Genomic DNA, 18,750 nt, shown 5'->3' with positions numbered 1-18,750 from the left:
AAAGCACTTTACAAACTTAAATAGAAGTACAAAGGAAGTATGCACAGGAATCAAATCATCCCCCACTGAAATGCAGCCATCACTGGGGTGAAATGCAGTCACTGCTTAATGGCTCGTTGCAAAGCTATACTAAATTATTTTATTATATTTTATTCATTTGATGCTCATTTATACAGCACAGTAAACGGCACAGCATTTAGAAACACTATGCAATCCATTTCTGCCCCAAAGAGCTACAATCTAAGACAGACAAGAAGAATAAAACAAAGGTTCAGGGAAGTGAGAGATGGCGCCCGGGAAGAAGTAGGTTTTAAGGAAAGATTTCAAGGAATAGAGAGAGTGAGGGTTTGGTGGACAGCTGTGGGAGATGTGCCGGGCAGTGAGTTATAAGTGTGAAACAAAGGGTGGGGAATGCAAAGGGGGCAGTAAGGTTAGCAGGCTGGTGGTGTCAGTCAGGGAGAAGGAAATGAGACCATCATGGAATTGGAAGCAATGAAAGACCTTCACTGTGAGTACTGGAGACTGTTGTGTGAACAGGCCCATTACTATTATTCACTACTAGTAGCAGAAAGCCCAGACTGTTGCACAGGTGTAATTTGTAAAATTGTGTGCACAAAAAACCCAAGAATGGCTGAGAAGCTAAAACCTGGATGGTAATAGACTGCAAATCCTGGTGATGACTGAACTTGATGCTAGTCTGAAAAAAACCATGAATCCTCCACTGTGCTTGGAGCTGTATCTATCACTTCACACTCACTCAACAGACACTCTAGGCTTCAGAGTGATGTTTGAGGCAATTGTGTATACTGGCTGTGTTGTGTGGGAGGTATGTTGTGCTAAGAGAGTTCTGTGGATTTGTGCAAGTGGCGAATGGGGTTGCTTGCTGCGGTGATGGGCTACGTGTGTTGGGGGTTATTGTGTGTGCTGGCTGTGTTGTGTGCACTGGCTGTGTTCACTTGTGGTTAGGGACTGTTATACTGGGAGATTTGTGTTGATTTGTTTGTGAATTAGGTGTGTGTGCTGTGGTAAGATGCTATGTGTGTTTGAGGTTATTGTGTGTGGGGGTTGTGTTGTGCTGTGAGAATTGTAGTGAATTGTGTGTGTGGTGAATGAAGAGTATGTGCTGCTGTGAGGGGCTATGTGTGTTTGAGTAATTGTGTATGCTGGTTATGCTTGTGGTGATTTGTGTCTAAAGGTGTTGTGCTGGGAGATTTGCGTTGTTTTGTTTGGGTGGCTCTGTGGTATGTGGCAGGGGGCAGTTCTTGGGACAAGTAATCCACCATCTGTGCAGTCTCCCTCACACAACCAATGAAACTACTGCATGCAAATTAGCTGGAGAGTTAAGAGGGTGATTGGTTGAGTTACCGCTGATATCACAGTGATCTAGGATTCTTGGCAGGGCAGAGATACATTCCTAAATGTAGCTATACACTGCACACATGTAATTCGTAAAGTCAGAATAACTGAGAACTTAAAAACTGGACAGATCCAGACTGCAAAACCCAGTGATGATTGAACCTGGTGACATTCTGAACAAAAAGAACTCTCAAGCACACTTGTAGTGCATCCATCATGTCACCTGACTCACCAATATTTCAAGCTTCAGAATGACACACAGAGTGACAATCCGGGAATCTTACTATTTAGATTTGTATTGCAGTCGACCATGTTGAGCCCTTGGTTCAGAACTGCTTCCAAGGAAAGAAAGGCACCTGCTGAGTCATCAGCATCTTGGTTTAAACAGGTACTGAGTCCACCCACCTCTGCTACTTTTGTCAGAACTGGTGGGATTAGCGCACACAATATGGCTGCAGGTGTTGTTTGTCACACTACTGGATTCCTCGTTCCTAGTGCCAGTCCCAAGTCCCGATAAAGCAGGAAGGTTGGGTGATGGCCTGGCAAGCCATCCCCAGAAAACATCTCTAGCTTCAGCATGTGGAAGAAATGGACATAAAACTTTGGCTACTTCACCAGCTTTGGCAGTTCCATCTGCTACTCACAACAGAACCAAGCTTCAGGATTCATCTAAATCAGCCATGTGCAGAGGAGTCAGACCAAATGATGATGGTCCTTCTGTAAACCAAATATGAGGTGGAAGAACCTGATAATAAAAATGTATATCCACTTACTGCAGCAATGTCAGTGCCTGAGGATGGGATTGTGGAATAACTGGTCGTTAAGAGCTGCTGGAAAAACGACTCTCCTGGCTGAAGAATTGGAAAGGCTGAATGTTGATATATGCAGCGTGCAGGAGTCATGGTGGGATTTGAGCACCGAGAGCACAACTGTGACTTATAGAGGTCAGACCTTTTAATTGTTACATGCACGATGAGCACGCTGGTGTTGCTCTGGCTTTGTGCCTGAGGGTGAAACTGGCAATACAGACCTGGCACACTTCATCTCTATGCCTGATAGTCACCATTTTCAGTTTGAAAGTAGGATGTGTGGTAGTTATTATTGCATATGCTCCACATGATACTAGGCCTGATACTGATTTTTTTTTTTACCATGTTAAACGACATTGGATCCGGTACAGCACCCTGACTTCATACTGTCACCTTAGGGAGATATGAACATGAGAACTGGCCATGACCGAACTGGATCTGAACTGGTACTGGGACCACACAGCTTACCGGAAGGGAGATCAGATAATGATGTGCATCTATAAGAATGTGCTTCCACACACAGACTATTTTTAATAGCTACCTGGTTTGAGCAAAACAAGTGCCATAACTACACATTTTGATATCCATCAGGCAACAAGGCAACTTTGGATCACATTTTGAAATCCTTGACTAAAATCATCTGTGGATCTATGTGTATTTAGAATTGCTGATCTTGCTCTAGAATCTGATCATTGACTCCTAATAGTTCCATTAAAAAAAGTTCCAGAGATGACATCTATGGCATGGAAATGCTTCAATGTTCATCACGAAGAAATGATCACTAATAGTTACCCAGTAGTGATTTCCAACAAATATTCTATATTAGATGATCAACTATATTCCGCAGAGGAAGAATGGACTTTGGGATTCTATCAGAGAGGTTGCTGGAAAACAGCTGGGACTAAGGAGAATGAACAAGCAATGTTGGATTACAGATGACTACATCAAATTATGGGAGAGAAAAAAAGAGGTGCGATGCAAAAGGGATGCACTAGCAGATCAGAGGTGAGTCACCGAAGAGACATGGAAATGGATAATAGAGGAAAAGAAATGTCTTGAACGAGCAATCAAGAGGGCCTTCTGGAATGATCATAGTCAAGGATGAAATAGTATGGCACAGTACACTGAGGAAGCCTCTGAAAGACATGACCAGAAATGTGTATTTGTCCTAAATGGAAGGCCATTCTTGTGGCTTCTGCAAGTTAAGGATAAAAATGGAGACTACTGCCAGGATGTTGATGCACAACTTAAGCACTCACATGATAATTTTTGTGAATTAATTAACAGATCCCCACCAAGCTGTAAAGTATAACAATCAAAAAATGAATCCAGCAGAAAACAGGCTGGTGACATTAGAGGAAGTTATACTTGTGGTTAAACAGTTATGACATGATAAAGCATCTGGTCTTGACAATATTTTACCATAACTGCTAAAGAGCGGAGGCCTGGATTTTGTTCACTGGCTTCACAAAGTTGTCTTAAAAGTTTAAGAAATGAGTCAGATTCCATAAGATTGGAAAAAGGATCGCATCATCCCTTTTTTCAAAAAAAGAAGAGCAATCAGCTTGCTCAAATTATAGGGGACTATTGCTCCTGCCAATCAGGAAGGTATTTACAATCGTATTACTGAACCAACTGAAATATTGTCTCCACCCAAAAATGAGAGACAACCAATGTGGTTTCCACACCACTGATCCGCAATCCATGGTAGATATGCTCTATTGAAAATTAATGAAAAACAACTAGAACAACAAAAGGAAGCTAACATCACATTTATAGACTTTGCAGCTTCTTTGTACTCAGTGCACCAATAAGTACTGCAGATACTGCTATAACAGTATGGGATGCCTGAGGATTTAGTGTGCTAGTGGAGGAACTGTACTTTGGTACATTTAGCTGTAGGAGGGTCAAGGTTGCATTACAGACTGGTTTTGAGTAGAATCAGGAATATGCAGAGTTGTGTTCTCTCATGTAGGTTATTTAATGTTCTAATGGACTATCTGATGACAAAACTGACTGAGGCCAAAGTAGGAGGTGTGAAATTTAAAGATTCATCTTTAGAGGATCTCAAATATGTGGATAATATTGCTTTACCTGAAGAGACTACTGACCAACCATAGCTAATGATAGAAGAGCTGCAAAAAACTGCAGAATCTATAGGATTTAAGATCAATGGCAATAAAACCAAATGCACACCTCTTATAAACAAAGAAAAAAAACAATCTGCTAATGCTGCATGCTGATGGCAGTGACACTGACTGGGTGAATAGTTTCTCTGCCTGGATAGCTGTTTGACCACAGGAGGATCTATATCCAGAGAAGTCACACACATTGGATCAGTCTTCCATCATGGCATTTCAGCATCATCAAAGGCCTCTGGCTGTGTGACAACTAAGATGCAAGTGTTTCACATGGTAGTCATGACAACTCTGTTACATGGAGCAGAAACATGGCCATTAAAAAAAGAAGTCGAGGAGAGGAAGCTAAACAGTTTTCAGTGTCAATAGTTATGGCGCATTCTTAATATTCACTCGTTTGATATTGTCACAACAAGGAGATCCTTAGATGAGCCTGGCAAGTTGCAATCGTGCACTAGTGGAGAAGAAGATGACTGCAATGGTGGATTTAAGTCTGCAGTGCACAAGAAGTTATGCTTTTACCAAAGGTTTATAGGTCTGAGATCAAAGGAACTGGAACACAAGGCTGGACATGAACAAGGTTGGAAGATGCAATTTTAAGGGATTCAGGAAATCTAAATCCTCCCATACAGACTTTTGCTGAAGGAAGAAGACTTGCGAGGAACTATTCAAGGTGGAAGCCCATCTTACATGCTACCATGGCCACATCTTAGCCATATGAATCTGCTGCTGGTGTGTTTGGTAAGTGCGTATTACACCTCAAGTTAAGAGAGCTTAGATGCATAAGATAAGGTAAACACACTGTCTCAGTTAATCTACACTGCGACCTTCCTACTATCATTCTAGAAAGCCCAGCACAGGAGCATTTTAAAGCGGTTTTGTGTTAACAAATATCATTATAATTGGGTTAGAAGTAGTTGGGATCTCTATTATATAGCTAAGGGAGTTAGTGAGTAATGCCCAAATTGTGTCATCAGATATGCCCATTAGTTCAAATCAGAACCTATATGACGAGAATATGTTTTTTCTCTGTCTGTACAAATGATACCATTACCAATGTTTCAAAGTAGAAACATGTAAAACTAAAAGCCAAGTATCCTTATTCAGAAGGCTGCACAGAGGTACCAGATCCCAGAAAAACTAAGAAAAGAAAGCACAGAGAAGAGATTAAAGTACAGAGGGCAGGGTGAGGAAAGTGGTTCAAATGCTTGGCCAAACAAGGAAATAGTGATAATAATAAATAAAACACTACTACTAATAAATCATAAGAAGGGAAGGATAGCTGTCCATTAGGAGCAAGCCTGAGACAGAAGGCAGAGATCAGCTATTATCACAAAGATGGCAGGACCCATTTATTGTGTATAGCGGGGTTCATAACACTCATCAGCACACTGGAAAGAATCCTAGTCAATGCAAGAGATGGGCTGATACTGAAAGGGCTGGCTGCCCAACAATTCTACTATTACTGACGGTGAATCAACAAGGAACAGGACGTAAATCAGTTCTCCTACCACTTCTCTCTCCCTTGTGACAGCTGACTATTGTGTGGTGTTCTGTTTCAGTTTCTAATGATCTATGCCATTTTCATTCAGATTTTGAAGTAGGGCAAGATATTTAATCCCACTCACCTGCATGCCCTTCAGCATATTCACTAGAGGCTACTGACATGAACAGGAGCTTTGTTTTCTTTCCCTTTGAAGAACTAATACAATCTAACTTTGACTCTTTGGATGTGGAGGACCAAGACAACTGGGTGATATGCTGTGGTAGACTGAAGTCAATTATGCTTATTGTTACAATAAACATGTTTTCCTCTTCACCTCACCCAGCTAACATGGGAGGCCTCCGTTTATGGTTTATTTCATATTTCTCAGCTATGCTTGCAAAATAGACCCATCGTTGTGTTACAATGGAAATATGTGTGCACTGGAGAATGGGGCACTGCACCTTACAGAAGAACCCTTTCTTACCTTGCCTGGCACACTATGCCGCTGCTGCAGCAGAAAGCAGTGCTTGTGGTTTGGGGTTGTTTTTTTTATCACTCACATTAAAACTACTTTTTTGACACAAAAGTAAAAACAAAGCCACCATACTAGCTTGTAGTGAAAGTGCAGTAGAGCAAGGGTACCATTTGCTGGCTGTAGCCTGGAGCGGCAAAGATGCATGACAGGTTCTAACATTTTTTAAACCACATATTAATCACATTTGTCTCACTTCTAAAAAAGATTTAGTGCTAGATTAATTCCTGGGGTGGGTGATAGTCCAGATCAGGTCTCATTTTACTCAATCTGGTTTGCTTGGCCAAGTATAGACAGATATGAAAGGAACAGGGTTTCTTTCACATATGGGCCTGTTCCTCCTCTCACACCAGTATAAATCAGGAGAATTTCACATGAAGTCACTGAAGTTGCCCTAGTTTAGAACCAGCGTAAGTCAGAACAGAATCAGGGCCTCTATTTTTAATGCAAGAGCACACTGTATTCTGAATGCAGCAGATTTATCTTCTTTTCTTGTGTTAACCATTACCATCAGCAATAGACTGATGCAAAGAGAAGATAGCAGTCTATACATAGGGGGATAAGACATAGACTTCTGAGACATACAAGTGAGATGCGTTTTTGACTATTTATAAGTTATTATTATTAAGCCAGTTTTGCAAGTAAAATTAATTCTTTATCCCTCCGAGCCCATTTTTGTACATGGGAATTCATTTTCTAAATCTCTGATCCATGTAATAGTGATTTTAAAAAAATCATAACTATATTATTATCAATTATAATAATTGTAAATAAAATATAACACAATATCTCACCAAATGGTAACTCGACCACAGTCTGGACAATACAAAAATAACCTTCTGACTCTTACATTTGTAATTGCTGACACAAATGAACATTACAGTCATGTAAACATACAATATTCAGGGATTCTTCTGTACACTTTACAGGTTTAGAGTATTTTACAAATGTGTGTTATGTAGTGTTAAATTTGCACATTTCTGCAAGCTCTTCCTGAGTTGTTGTGCTCTATTAAGTCCCAGCTTGTTTGGAGACATTTTATTCTGATTACTTGGCTTCTTTCTGAGGTGTCCAGATGTCCAGAGCCAACAAGTCGGATGCCCATTTTAGCCTGGCAGAACTGCAAACCTGTCACTAGGCCAAGGCATGAACAAAGCCAACTAACATGGCCAAAGTGAAAACTATGTCTGTTCTGGGGTATCTTTAGTGTAAAATTTAGTAGCACTAAGTGAAGAAAATGTCAGGAAACAGTATGAATATTGAGATGTCTAACCATACACCAGACAAGTACTGGCGCTTACACAGCACTTCACATTACCAAAATAGTGTATCTACAGTAACTTACTGATCCTCACAGCACCCTGGTGAGACAGGTAAGACAGCAACTGATCTGACAGCATAATAGCAATTCAGGGATATTTTAAAGTGCCTGTAATGGACTCTAACTGAGTCTTGTGGACAAAATCAAATGGTAAACTATAGTAGCTTCTTTGAACCCAACAGATGCTGTCGCAGTTTACCATGGGTCTCCTATATCCTTGGATTCTGATGTCTGTAGGACAGGACACTGGGACTATAAAATTGTGAAGGTGGACTATTTACTCTCCAAAACAGCCAGTCCAGATAGACACCTGAATATCCTCCACCCTCAAACCAGGAGAATATTTGCCACACTCATCTCTATCAGTAATTTTTCTCTCTGGGCAACTTCATCAGCTAACATTTACATTGCTAACATCCATTAATAAAAATACATCTTTAAAATAACTCTTGGTTCCACAAAATTGGCCACGCACTCACCTGAGACATCTCAGAATCCATCATTTCCAGAAGGCACAGTTCCCAGAAATATCTGCTGCATCATGAAACTTTCATCTGTGTGCACAGCCATACAAAGCAGCCACATGATGAAGCTGTGAATTCTTCATTTCTTTCTTCCACCCTCAGCCCTTCTCTTTGTTGCCTTTCGCTTTGTTATGTCTGACCTATTTTAGACTATGCAGTGTGGGGACTGTGTTCTTTATCTCTCTGCAAATTGCCTAGCACAATTTTAGGTGCTGTATACAGAATAACGCCACATTATAGAACTGGCCCACAAGGGCCCAGAGGCAAGTCCCATTTTATCCATGAATGGCATTTTTTCAAACTTTCTTTTTTAAATGTAATTATTTCATACTCTAGGGAGCTTTAAATAAATGAATGACAAACAAATGACTCTTATTACAGGGCAAGGGAAGGGAAGAAAAAGAAAGAAAAAAAAGGGAGTAAGGAGTTGAAATGTGCAGAAACTCACTGAGTCTATTTATATATGTTCTATTATTATTATAATAACTTGATGGTGCTGCTTCCTGTTATTTCAGTAACAATATTTTGGTCTAATAAACATCTCATCCTTACAATTTGGAGCTTATTTAACTCAGGACACAATTATGACTGAGTTACCTGGAAGCTTCCTCAAGTGATCATTTAGTTATTGCATAGGATTTAAAATACCACGTTTGGGCTAACTTGGTAACCTTACCTGGGGATTAAAGAATCCTGTCATCCAGAATTGATTTGGTCGGCCATCCAGCAGCCAGCTGCTAAATTGTTGGTTTCTTTCAAGAAGCTCAGTAAACCAGAACCCTAAAGTAGCAGATTCCCAGGAAATCTTGAACCAAAGCTTTGGAATTCTGGCATCATACATGTTATCCAAAGCATCTCGCAAGTCTTCCGACATAATAATGGTTCCTGAATTATAAGTAAAACATGTACAGAATTAATTTCTCCCCAGCTTCCAAAGGCAATTAAAACTTCTAAACAATATTCTAAATCCAAAAGGATCTCTCTTGTTGAGCATTAATTACACAACTGTTCAAACGAAGTCTTATCAGTTTGCAATTAATTGCAACAAACGTATAAGTCTCAGTCCACGGCTAAATAATGAATAAAGGACATTTCTTATAATATTATTTGAAGAAATAAAGAGATTTTTTTCAATCAACTTTTTTCCCAATTTATATTCACTGTATTGACACTGTGCTTGTAAATGTGATGAATTGTTTCAATATAAGTATATTTTAATGGTCTTCCTTCACACTATCAGAGAGAGATGTATACTGTATATGATAGAGAATATATTCATTGCAATTATTTTGTTACAGATGATGAGTCCATACATTTTCATTACTAAGAGCTCCCAATAGTGAAATAGTAAAGTAATGGCAGAAATACAGTCAAATGTTTTCTTTTTGGCAGTGGTGGTCCACACACATATGCTACATATAGTACAGTGGTTTCCATTAAAAAAGGTTGGCGTTACTGCTTGTAAAATAATTAACCTCACTGTGAAATCCACAGTATTCTGTAAACCAGTGGTTCTCAGCCTCTGGTCTGTGGAGCACTTGCTGCTGGTCCACAGCGAGCTGGCTGTCCTCCATATTTTGAGCTCCTAAATTGTATTAAAGACACCTATAATAAATTAAATATAGCAACTAGCCCAATGTATCCCAGTTTTGATTAGAACCCCTAGGTATTACCGCAATACAAATAATAATTATATTTTGATATAAACCACTGCTATATCTGCCACAGGGACTGAATGTTATTGCAGATAGAATGAGGTGGCTCAGGGAACTGTACATGGGAGGGAAAGGGTGGTGATCTGTGTGACTATGAATGGGAGGGTGGGTGATCCAGCAGATTACCTCTGTGTTCTGGTGAGGTCCACACTGGAAACCTCTTTCCTACACTATTCTCTGGCTCACTGAGATAAAATTTGACAAACCTGGGGTGAGAGAAGGGAGTGGTGTGTCAAGGAACCAAACTTTAGTCCATAGTTTAGGTGGACTCCTGATTCCTTGCTGACAGCTCTCACATAGCAGCATCTGTGAGTAAGGCTATGTTTATATCACGGAGGCCATGGAAGTCACAGAATCTGTGACTTCCAGGGACCTCTGTGACACTCTCTGCTTCAGCCCCAGGAGCTGCAGTACTCTCCAGCTGGCAGCCAGTGGGGCCCTGGCAGGGTTCCAGTGACAGCAGCAACAGGGGCTCCAGCGACAGGTGCAGACTCCTGAGGGGGCCCTCCTCAGCGTTCCAGTGACGGGTGACAGCCTTGCACGGGGAGAGATGGACGCCTCTGGCGAAGGGCTGGGAGTGTCCCATTTTCTCTTTGGGAAATATGGTCACCCTGCAGCTTCCAGCTCCCACAAGCAGGAGGGGAACCCCACAGATCCAAATCACCACAATGGTGGGGGAAAATCATGGAGCCGCAGCAGCAAAAGTCACAGACAGGTCACGGCTTCCGTGAATTTTTGTTTATTGCCCCTGACCTGTACATGACTTTTACAAAAAATAATCATGACAAAATCTTAGCCTTATCCATGAGTAGTGCTTTCTACCATCTCCAGTTGGCTATAAGACGCCATCCCTTCCTGGCAACAATAACCTGGCTCAGTTATACCTGCCTTTCTCACCTCCTGTCTGTGCAATATTCCTAGGCAAGAAGCTGTTAGCTTTTAGGAAACTCCAACTAGTTCAGAATGCTACAGTGCATCTCTTCAGCAACACTGCTTTTCCATAGATCATCGAGTCAAGTTCAAGATCTCAGTCCTTATCTAGAAGATGCTCAATGGCTATCTCCAGAATATCTAAAAGATCATCTAAAGCTCTGGGATGAAGAGCACTGTTGACCACTTCACTCCACGGCCACACTACACTAAGAGTAAAGCTCGTCTGTGCAGGAGACGGGCAAGTCCGAGACTGTAGAATGAACTCCTCCAGGAACCACTCCAAGAATATCATAAATGTCACCACCTTCTGCTCCACATTCAAGGGGCATTTCTTCAACTTGGCCTTCTCTAACTTAAACACAGCAAAAACAACGAGGAGTCCCTGTGGCACCTTAGAGCTAGTCTACATTGGCAGCGATTTAACGTGACTTGTGTGGTCACCTCCACAAGGGACGTAACTACCAGCTGAGGCACTGTCTACACTGGCACTTTACAGAGCTGAAATTTGCTGTGCTCAGGGGGGTGTTTTTTCACATCCCTGAGTGAGAAAGTTGCAGCACAGTAAATTGCCAGTGTAGACAAGCCCTGAGTTTCTCTCCCTTGTTCACACGCAGGCACAGGCTCAGCCCCACTCCCTTAACGTCCCTTCACAGATACATGCATGCACCCCCACCCTCCCTCATGCCCCCGCAGAGATCTGCTCTCTGCTGCCAGCTGCTCCCAGCAGATGTGCCCAGACTGCCACAGAAGGGGTGTGTGCTCCCCACAGATTTTTTGCTCCCCCATTTTTCTGCAGAGAAGCCAAGAAATCTGCACCCCCCGAGGGTGCAGAATTTCCCCAGGAGCAGAGGGCAGTACAGGAGCCAGCTATGCCATCTCTACAGCCATTAGGGACTTCCCTATGATGCAGCTTCATAGTTAGGGAGACACAACCAGACTCTGCTCCCTGTGCACCATCTGAGAGACACCAGGGAGTCTCCCACTACAACTGGGAACACTGTTCCACATGCCCCTCTGTGATGACTCATGATTGTTGCTGAAAATAAGAAACCAGACTTTTGTTACGAACTTGAAGCAAACTTAACAAAAGAGCTGTAAAGGCTGAGAAGACGTGCTCAGTGCCCTGGCCTTGGCTACATCTTTGCATTACTATGCTGAGTGAGTGGGTGTCAGTTTTGGCAGCAGGGATATGGTGCTTGAGTTGCAGCACCAGGGCAGACTGAATGCCATCTGTGGGCGTTGCTATGCATTCCAGCAGCTCAGATGCTTTGATAAAAATAAAATAGTGGGGCGAAACTGGATTAATTACCAACTGAGAGGGACAGCTACATCTATTCCAGAAAACAGGAACACTCAAGTAACAAGGCAGACACAGGGAACATTGAGTGAATAATGCGATGCCATACATTTCTACTATTTAACTAATGGAAAACAGGAGGCAGCCTGCTGTAAAGGGGCTGACTGAACGTTTCATGAACTTAACATGACTGGCTGTAATGTTCTATGAACTTCACTTGCCTGCTGTTTATAACAGTTATTTTTGGACTTTATGTGGTCGGGTCCCCTTTCATCGGTACAATTTAAGCTGACAGATTAAAGGTCAGATCATTTAAAGGCATTGAAGGGTCTTTTTTGATATTTCTAACAAAATTTGTACTGTAACCATACTGTACGTAGATTAGAGCTTTTAAAACAGGTTTCTACCTGAGTTGCCCTGTCTCTGGCTATGCCTGCACAATTAAGTAGGGGTGTGATTTTCCTGCTGGCACATACCTACTTGTGCTAGCTCTTATCGAGCTAGGGCAAGTAGATATAGCTGTGTAGCTGTGGTCACACTAGCAGTGGCAGCAGAGGCATAGATGAGCTATGTCAAGCACATATACACACAGCACCCCTAGCTCATAGTGTAGATGCAGCCTCTTTTGGCTTCCAACTACTGCGCAGAGAAAGAGGCAAGGTAAAGCTCCTGTAGGTGTTCAATTCAATACGGAACAAGACTATAGTTTTTGTGGCTGATTAAAGTAATTATGTCAAGGGGCTGCACAGCTACATCCTAGCACATTTATCCTATTCTGTGGCTCTGTGTTTAGTGACTCACCATGTAACAGAATGAAAGTTTTGTTCACTTTATATTATCTGAGGGCTTGGCGGAGTTCAATTTTTCCCCCATATTTTGATGGATAATATATGTTTATTTTTTCCTATTTTTATCAATTTAAATCTTTACAGTTACATGGAATTATGGGATTTAAGCATTTCTTTAGTTTTTATCTATTTAAATTCTCACAGTTACGAGAAATTATGGGACAGTCAGCCAATAATTATTTAATGACAGTAGACAACGAGATTCAAAAAGTCAAAGCTTTATAACTGTTAAAATACCAATTGGCAACATCACACGTCAAAATTTATATAAGAAATGTCCTTAAATCAAACTCTAATAAGTTAAGCAGCATTTTCCTTACTTTGCCTAGCTGTAAATTTGGATTATTATAGATGGAAGTAGTTTTTAATTGGTTTGCGTGTGTCCAGTGAAACTGATGTTCATTTACAGATAAAAATTTAATCTTTCCAAGCCTACTTATGTGTATACAGTAGCCCCATGTTACTGCTTGTGCTCACACCTATCTCTATAATGAGCTGGATCTGAACATCCTGAAATATGGGAAGGTTCGGATTTGGACCAGTTGTGAACTTCTTCATTTGGAAGAATTTGCCTCCAACTAGAGAGGTGAAGATCCAGATGTGCAGTTCAAATTAGCGGTTGGGATCTTAAGCTCTGGTTTCAGCAGGAACATGATTTTCTGAGCTTGATTCTCTTTTTATGTGCATAGATGTAAATCAGGAATAACTCAACTGAAACAAGGGAGTTGACAAGGATAAAACCCATGTGAATGAAAAGAGAATTAATCAAGCCTCTAGTTCCTATATTCTCATATTGCTTATAAATAGTTGTCATGGTTACAGGGCAAGCTGTGCTTTAGAATCCCTTTAGTCTCTCTGACATGCACCCCTCACGCAGCAGATTTTGCTACCTTCACCCCATCTGGGTGGAACCACACATTCCTACCACTCTTAGACTGTGTCTCTAAGGCCTGGTCTACACTACGCGTTTAAACCAAATTTAGCAGCATTAAACCGATTTAACCCTGCACCCTTCCACTAAACAAGGTCCTTTATATCAATATAAACGGCTCTTTAAACTGGTTTCTGTACTCCTCCCCGATGAGAGGAGTAGCGCTGAAATCGGTATTGCCATGTAGGATTAGGGTTAGTGTGGCTGCAAATCGACGGTATTGGCCTCCGGGTGGTATCCCACAGTGCACCATTGTGACTGCTCTGGAAAGCAATCTGAACTCGGATGCACTGGCCAGGTAGACAGGAAAAGCCCCGCGAACTTTTGATTTTCATTTCTTGTTTGGCCAGTGTGGAGCACTGATCAGCACAGGTGGCGATGCAGTCCCAAATCCAAAAAGAGCTCCAGCATGAACCGTACAGAAGATACTGGATCTGATCACTGTATGGGAAGACAAATCTGTTCTATCAGAGCTCCGTTACAGAACATGAAATGACAAAGCATTTGAAAAAATCTCCAGGCTATGATACAGAGGCCACAGCACAGTGCTGTGTGACAAGTGTAATGGAAAGCCAAAGAATCAAATGGACGCTCATGGAGGGAGGGAGGGGGGACTGAGGACTCCAGCTATCCCACAGTCCCTGCAGTTTCCAAAAAGCATTTGCATTCTTGGCTGAGCTCCCAATGCCTGAAGGGTCAAAAACATTGTCCCATATTCTAGGCAGGACTGACTATTTTTAGGCAAAACATAAAGAAGGGAATGACCCGGGGAGTCATTCCCATTTTTGTCCATGTGCCCCCGGCCAACCTCAGCGAGGCCAGCCAGGAGCACCCATGACAGCAGCAGATGGTACAGAACAACTGATAACTGTCATCTCATCGCCAATTTACCATGGCATGGCAGACGGTGCAATAGGGATGGTAACCGTCTGCTACCTTGCAAAGGCAAACGAATGCTGCTGTGTAGCACTGCAGTACCGCATCTGTCAGCAGCATCCAGTACACATACGGAGACAGTGACAAAAGGCAAAACGGGCTCCATGGTTGCCATGCTATGGCATCTGCCAGGGCAATCCAGGGAAAAAGGGCACAAAATGATTGTCTGCCGTTGCTTTCATGGAGGAAGGATTGAGTGACGACATTTACCCAGAATCACCCGCAACACTGTTTTTGCATTGGGATCTCAACTCAGAATTGAGACTGCGGGGGAGACTGCGGGAACTATGGGATAGCTACGGGATAGCTACCCACAGTGCAACGCTCCAGAAATCGACGCTAGCTTCGGTACATGGACGCACACCGCCGAATTAATGTGCTTAGTGTGGCCGCGTGCACTCGACTTTATACAATCTATTTTACAAAACCGGTTTATGTAAAATCGGAATAATCCCGTAGTGTAGACATACCCTGAGGCGCAGCCCCTCTGTTTACCAACTGTATTAACCCAACAGGTCCAAATGAGTTCTGCTCCGGTAAGACCTTTGCTCTGGGAGCCTGTGACGGTGGTTACAGTGACTGACAAACAGCTGCTTCAAAACAAAGCTTTATTTATTCATTCACCCAAAGGTACACAGGATGCAGAGCAAAGAGCAAAAACAATAAAGGTCTATACTCATATTTACCTTTACCTAACTCTTAATCTTTCCTTGCAAGCTTTGGTAAGTTCTATTCAGCCCACTTACCTCCATTTCTAGGCTGGAAGAAGCAGACTTCGCAGCTGCAGTATGTTCTCTGTGTCTTCTTGCATCCCTGTCAGTGTTCACTCACACTCCCTGGGTGGCTCCTGGCAACACACTCAATTCTCTTCCTTTTCTAGGCTTGAGGTTATTTAATGGTTTAGCACCCACTTTGATCCTGAGCTTGTGCATGGAAGAGTAAACCTTACCAGCCTGGTTGGAGCCAGGCAGGGGCACTCCCCAATTCATACCTTCCCCCAGTTCCCTCAAGGACTGTTGATATTCTCGCAGATTGTACCTTTTCTTAGCCATTGTTTTGTTTCCTGTTTGTTTCCCCCCACCCCCCGATAGCCTCCTTTGAGTTAAGACCTTGCAGTCAGGCAGGCTACCACCAACCAGGTAAACCGAGATGCACATATTTGTAAAAATAGTACACTTAACTCCCTCATTCTCCACAATAGCTATTTACTCTATTCAGTAAGATTGCTGTCATTTTTAAAAAATAATCGCACACAATTTAGCCTTGCAATTTGTCTTGAAAATTTATCAGCAGAGGCACCAAATCTACATGTCCACACATTATCATGATGATAGATGATACAAAAAATAATATTTTGTGCACACACGTACACGTACACACACACACACACACACAGCCTTGTCCTACACCAGGTCAGTAGAACATTACAAAACTGCTCTGCAGCATATTTTAAAGTCTTCTCTGTTTCCTGTAGTTTATCCTAAATCTACACAATTTTCTTCTGAACACTCTTAGATATTCAGCATCAAGCCAAGTGTGTATATAAGATTTAGTAATATGTCCAAAAGTATCTTTTATCTTTTAAAAAGATAATCAGAGGAACCAGCCTTCCTCAGGGTGAGAAGAAAAATAAAAATTGGGAATTATTGGGCCAAAATGTTTTTGAGTTATGAGGTGGCAAAACACATCAGCTCTTTTTCTACAGAAGTCTCAAAACATGAATTTTCCGATTGCCACATTTTACGAATGCTTTATTGAATGTTCCCAAACATCCCCAAATAAAATTCTCCTCTGGAAGAGGAATACCCTGATGATTCCTTATGTGGCTCCCATACAGTCATTGTGGGAATCAGTGGGGAGAGAACAAAGGACTCTTCAGTCCAAATGCACAAGCCCCATCATATGAGCTAAACAAAAATGTCATTATCTTTAGCAGCACTAGAGTTCTTTTCATCTTTGCAGGCAGCCATCAGAAGCCAATAAGATCCCAGCCCGCAGGAGACAATGATTTTAATCTGGCTGCTAACACAGCAAGATCAACTCACTGAGCTTCAACTTCTCCCTTTGTAAAATGAAGGTAAAATTATATGTCTAGTTTACCAGGGTCTTTTGAGGTCTAACTAAACTATGTTTGTAAGGTGCCATGTATAATGTGTGTAACGCATTCTGACTCACTGGAATCATAGATCTGAACAGAATTCAAAGCCTCCTGCCCTGACGGTCTCCCTCCACTTCCAACTATCATTCCTCCTGGCTACCGGGTCTACTAACTGAAAAATGATGATCCTTCATCTTTCCAAAAAATAAGATGAATGTCAGCTTATACAGCCATAAACCTTAGGAACTCTGCAAGGTACTTATCCTCCACATAACTCCTATTATGTTTCCACAGGGTTCATGAGTACTTCAGCATTGTGGCTGTGCAGCGTAGGAAACATGCATGATACTGATGTGTTATTTAAGTAGCACCTAAAGCTAGCATACTAGACAGCATGCATTACATAGATCAATGCAGAGCTCAAAACATATGATGAAAAGGCTTTTAATAACATATCAAATCTGCAACCAAAACCTAAAAAGACTAGTGAAAGGCACCAGTACTCAGCCAGGGCAACATATTAATCTCATATTTGGGATTTCCAGACCAAGCCTTTTCTGAGTTACAATGGTCTGAAAAAGTCAAGAATGTATCATTTTTTGGACTCCCACAGCTCTCTCTCTCAGAAACTTTATCTAAATTTTCTCAAGCTTTATACCCTGGCATACATTTATGCCTGAAAAAATTCCAGGAGCAGTGGTATTAATTTAAAATAATGTAAAATTAGGGTTGTCAAAACTTTAGTTATAATGGAAGGATTGTTTGACCTTTAATAATGGTATAGTTTCTTCATAATGAACATGACAGTAACTTCTGAAGTCAAAATTTACATTAATTCTCCTTCTCTTGCTTTTCATTTAGCCACGAACACAGTAACTCCTAGATACTGACACCAATCTATAAAGTCTGCTTCCAGATCCAGACAGGAAATTCACCAAAATTTCGGGCATTTCGACCTGGGGGTTTGATTCAGGGCCATTTCATTCCCAAAATGAAAAGGATATACAGCCACAAAAACCCGACCGCCTCTGAAATGACTGCTCTGTCTAACTCACACTTATTTAGGTAACTTCAGAGGACAACTTTTACTTTTACTTTCAGATTTATGTGGAGTATTATATCATTCCAACTGTGAAATAAACTCTGGGCAATCAATTCACAATTAAAACAGCACTAACGGGTGGAACACAATAGTGAGTACAAAGCACAGCTACAACTATAATAACTATAATTTGAACTCAAAAATATAATCTGGATAAAAAACCGGTTGAAAAACCCTACTCAGAGTATTTATCAATGGTTCACTGTCAAACTGGGAACCCCACAGGGGTCAATCCTGGGTCCAGCACTACTCAATATTTTCATGAATGACTCAGATAATGAAGTGGAGAGTATTCTTATATACTGAAAAAAATCTTCTTATGTGTTTCTTTTGGGAGCCTCGTTTTATATTCTCCTTCCTGCTAGCCATTTCAACGATACCAGATGGGCAAAATGGAATGAGAGAAGGAGGAAACAGAAAGCAACACGAGCCATCTATTCCATCCCCTTCACTTCACTACTGCTCATCTCTTACCTTAAGCTAAACTCTCTCAGCTCCAACATGTGCAGAATGCCACTTCCCCCCACTAATTGGTATGCAATTTTGTAACTATGCTGCTTCTTAGTTCTACACAATTAAGCCTTAAGTTTGACGCTGAATCATTTTGCCATACAGTTTATGGTCCCAATCCTGCAATTCATAGCACACAGGTGCAGAAGTGCAGCTCTGCAAAGACAGATTGGCTTCAATAGGGTTCATGTGGGTACAGCAGTGCCACAGGGCA

At 41.6% G+C, this 18,750-nt stretch overlaps 1 protein-coding gene across 4 annotated transcripts in view; it reads right to left on the bottom strand.

The window, feature by feature from the left end:
- LOC127043896 (dynein axonemal heavy chain 5-like) overlaps positions 1 to 18,750 on the bottom strand; it is a 644,537-nt gene that overhangs the window by 15,244 nt on the left and 610,543 nt on the right. For all 4 annotated transcript variants that reach the window (XM_050938120.1, XM_050938119.1, XM_050938121.1 and 1 more), the window contains one exon: positions 8,843 to 9,051. In XM_050938120.1, the coding sequence (XP_050794077.1) occupies positions 8,843 to 9,051 (209 nt within the window). The remainder of the gene's footprint in view (positions 1 to 8,842; positions 9,052 to 18,750) is intronic.

Source organism: Gopherus flavomarginatus, chromosome 2, assembly GCF_025201925.1.
Source record: "Gopherus flavomarginatus isolate rGopFla2 chromosome 2, rGopFla2.mat.asm, whole genome shotgun sequence".
Lineage (NCBI taxonomy): Eukaryota > Metazoa > Chordata > Testudines > Testudinidae > Gopherus > Gopherus flavomarginatus.
Note: the sequence above shows the minus strand (reverse complement) of the source record. Positions and strands in the feature narration are given on the sequence as shown.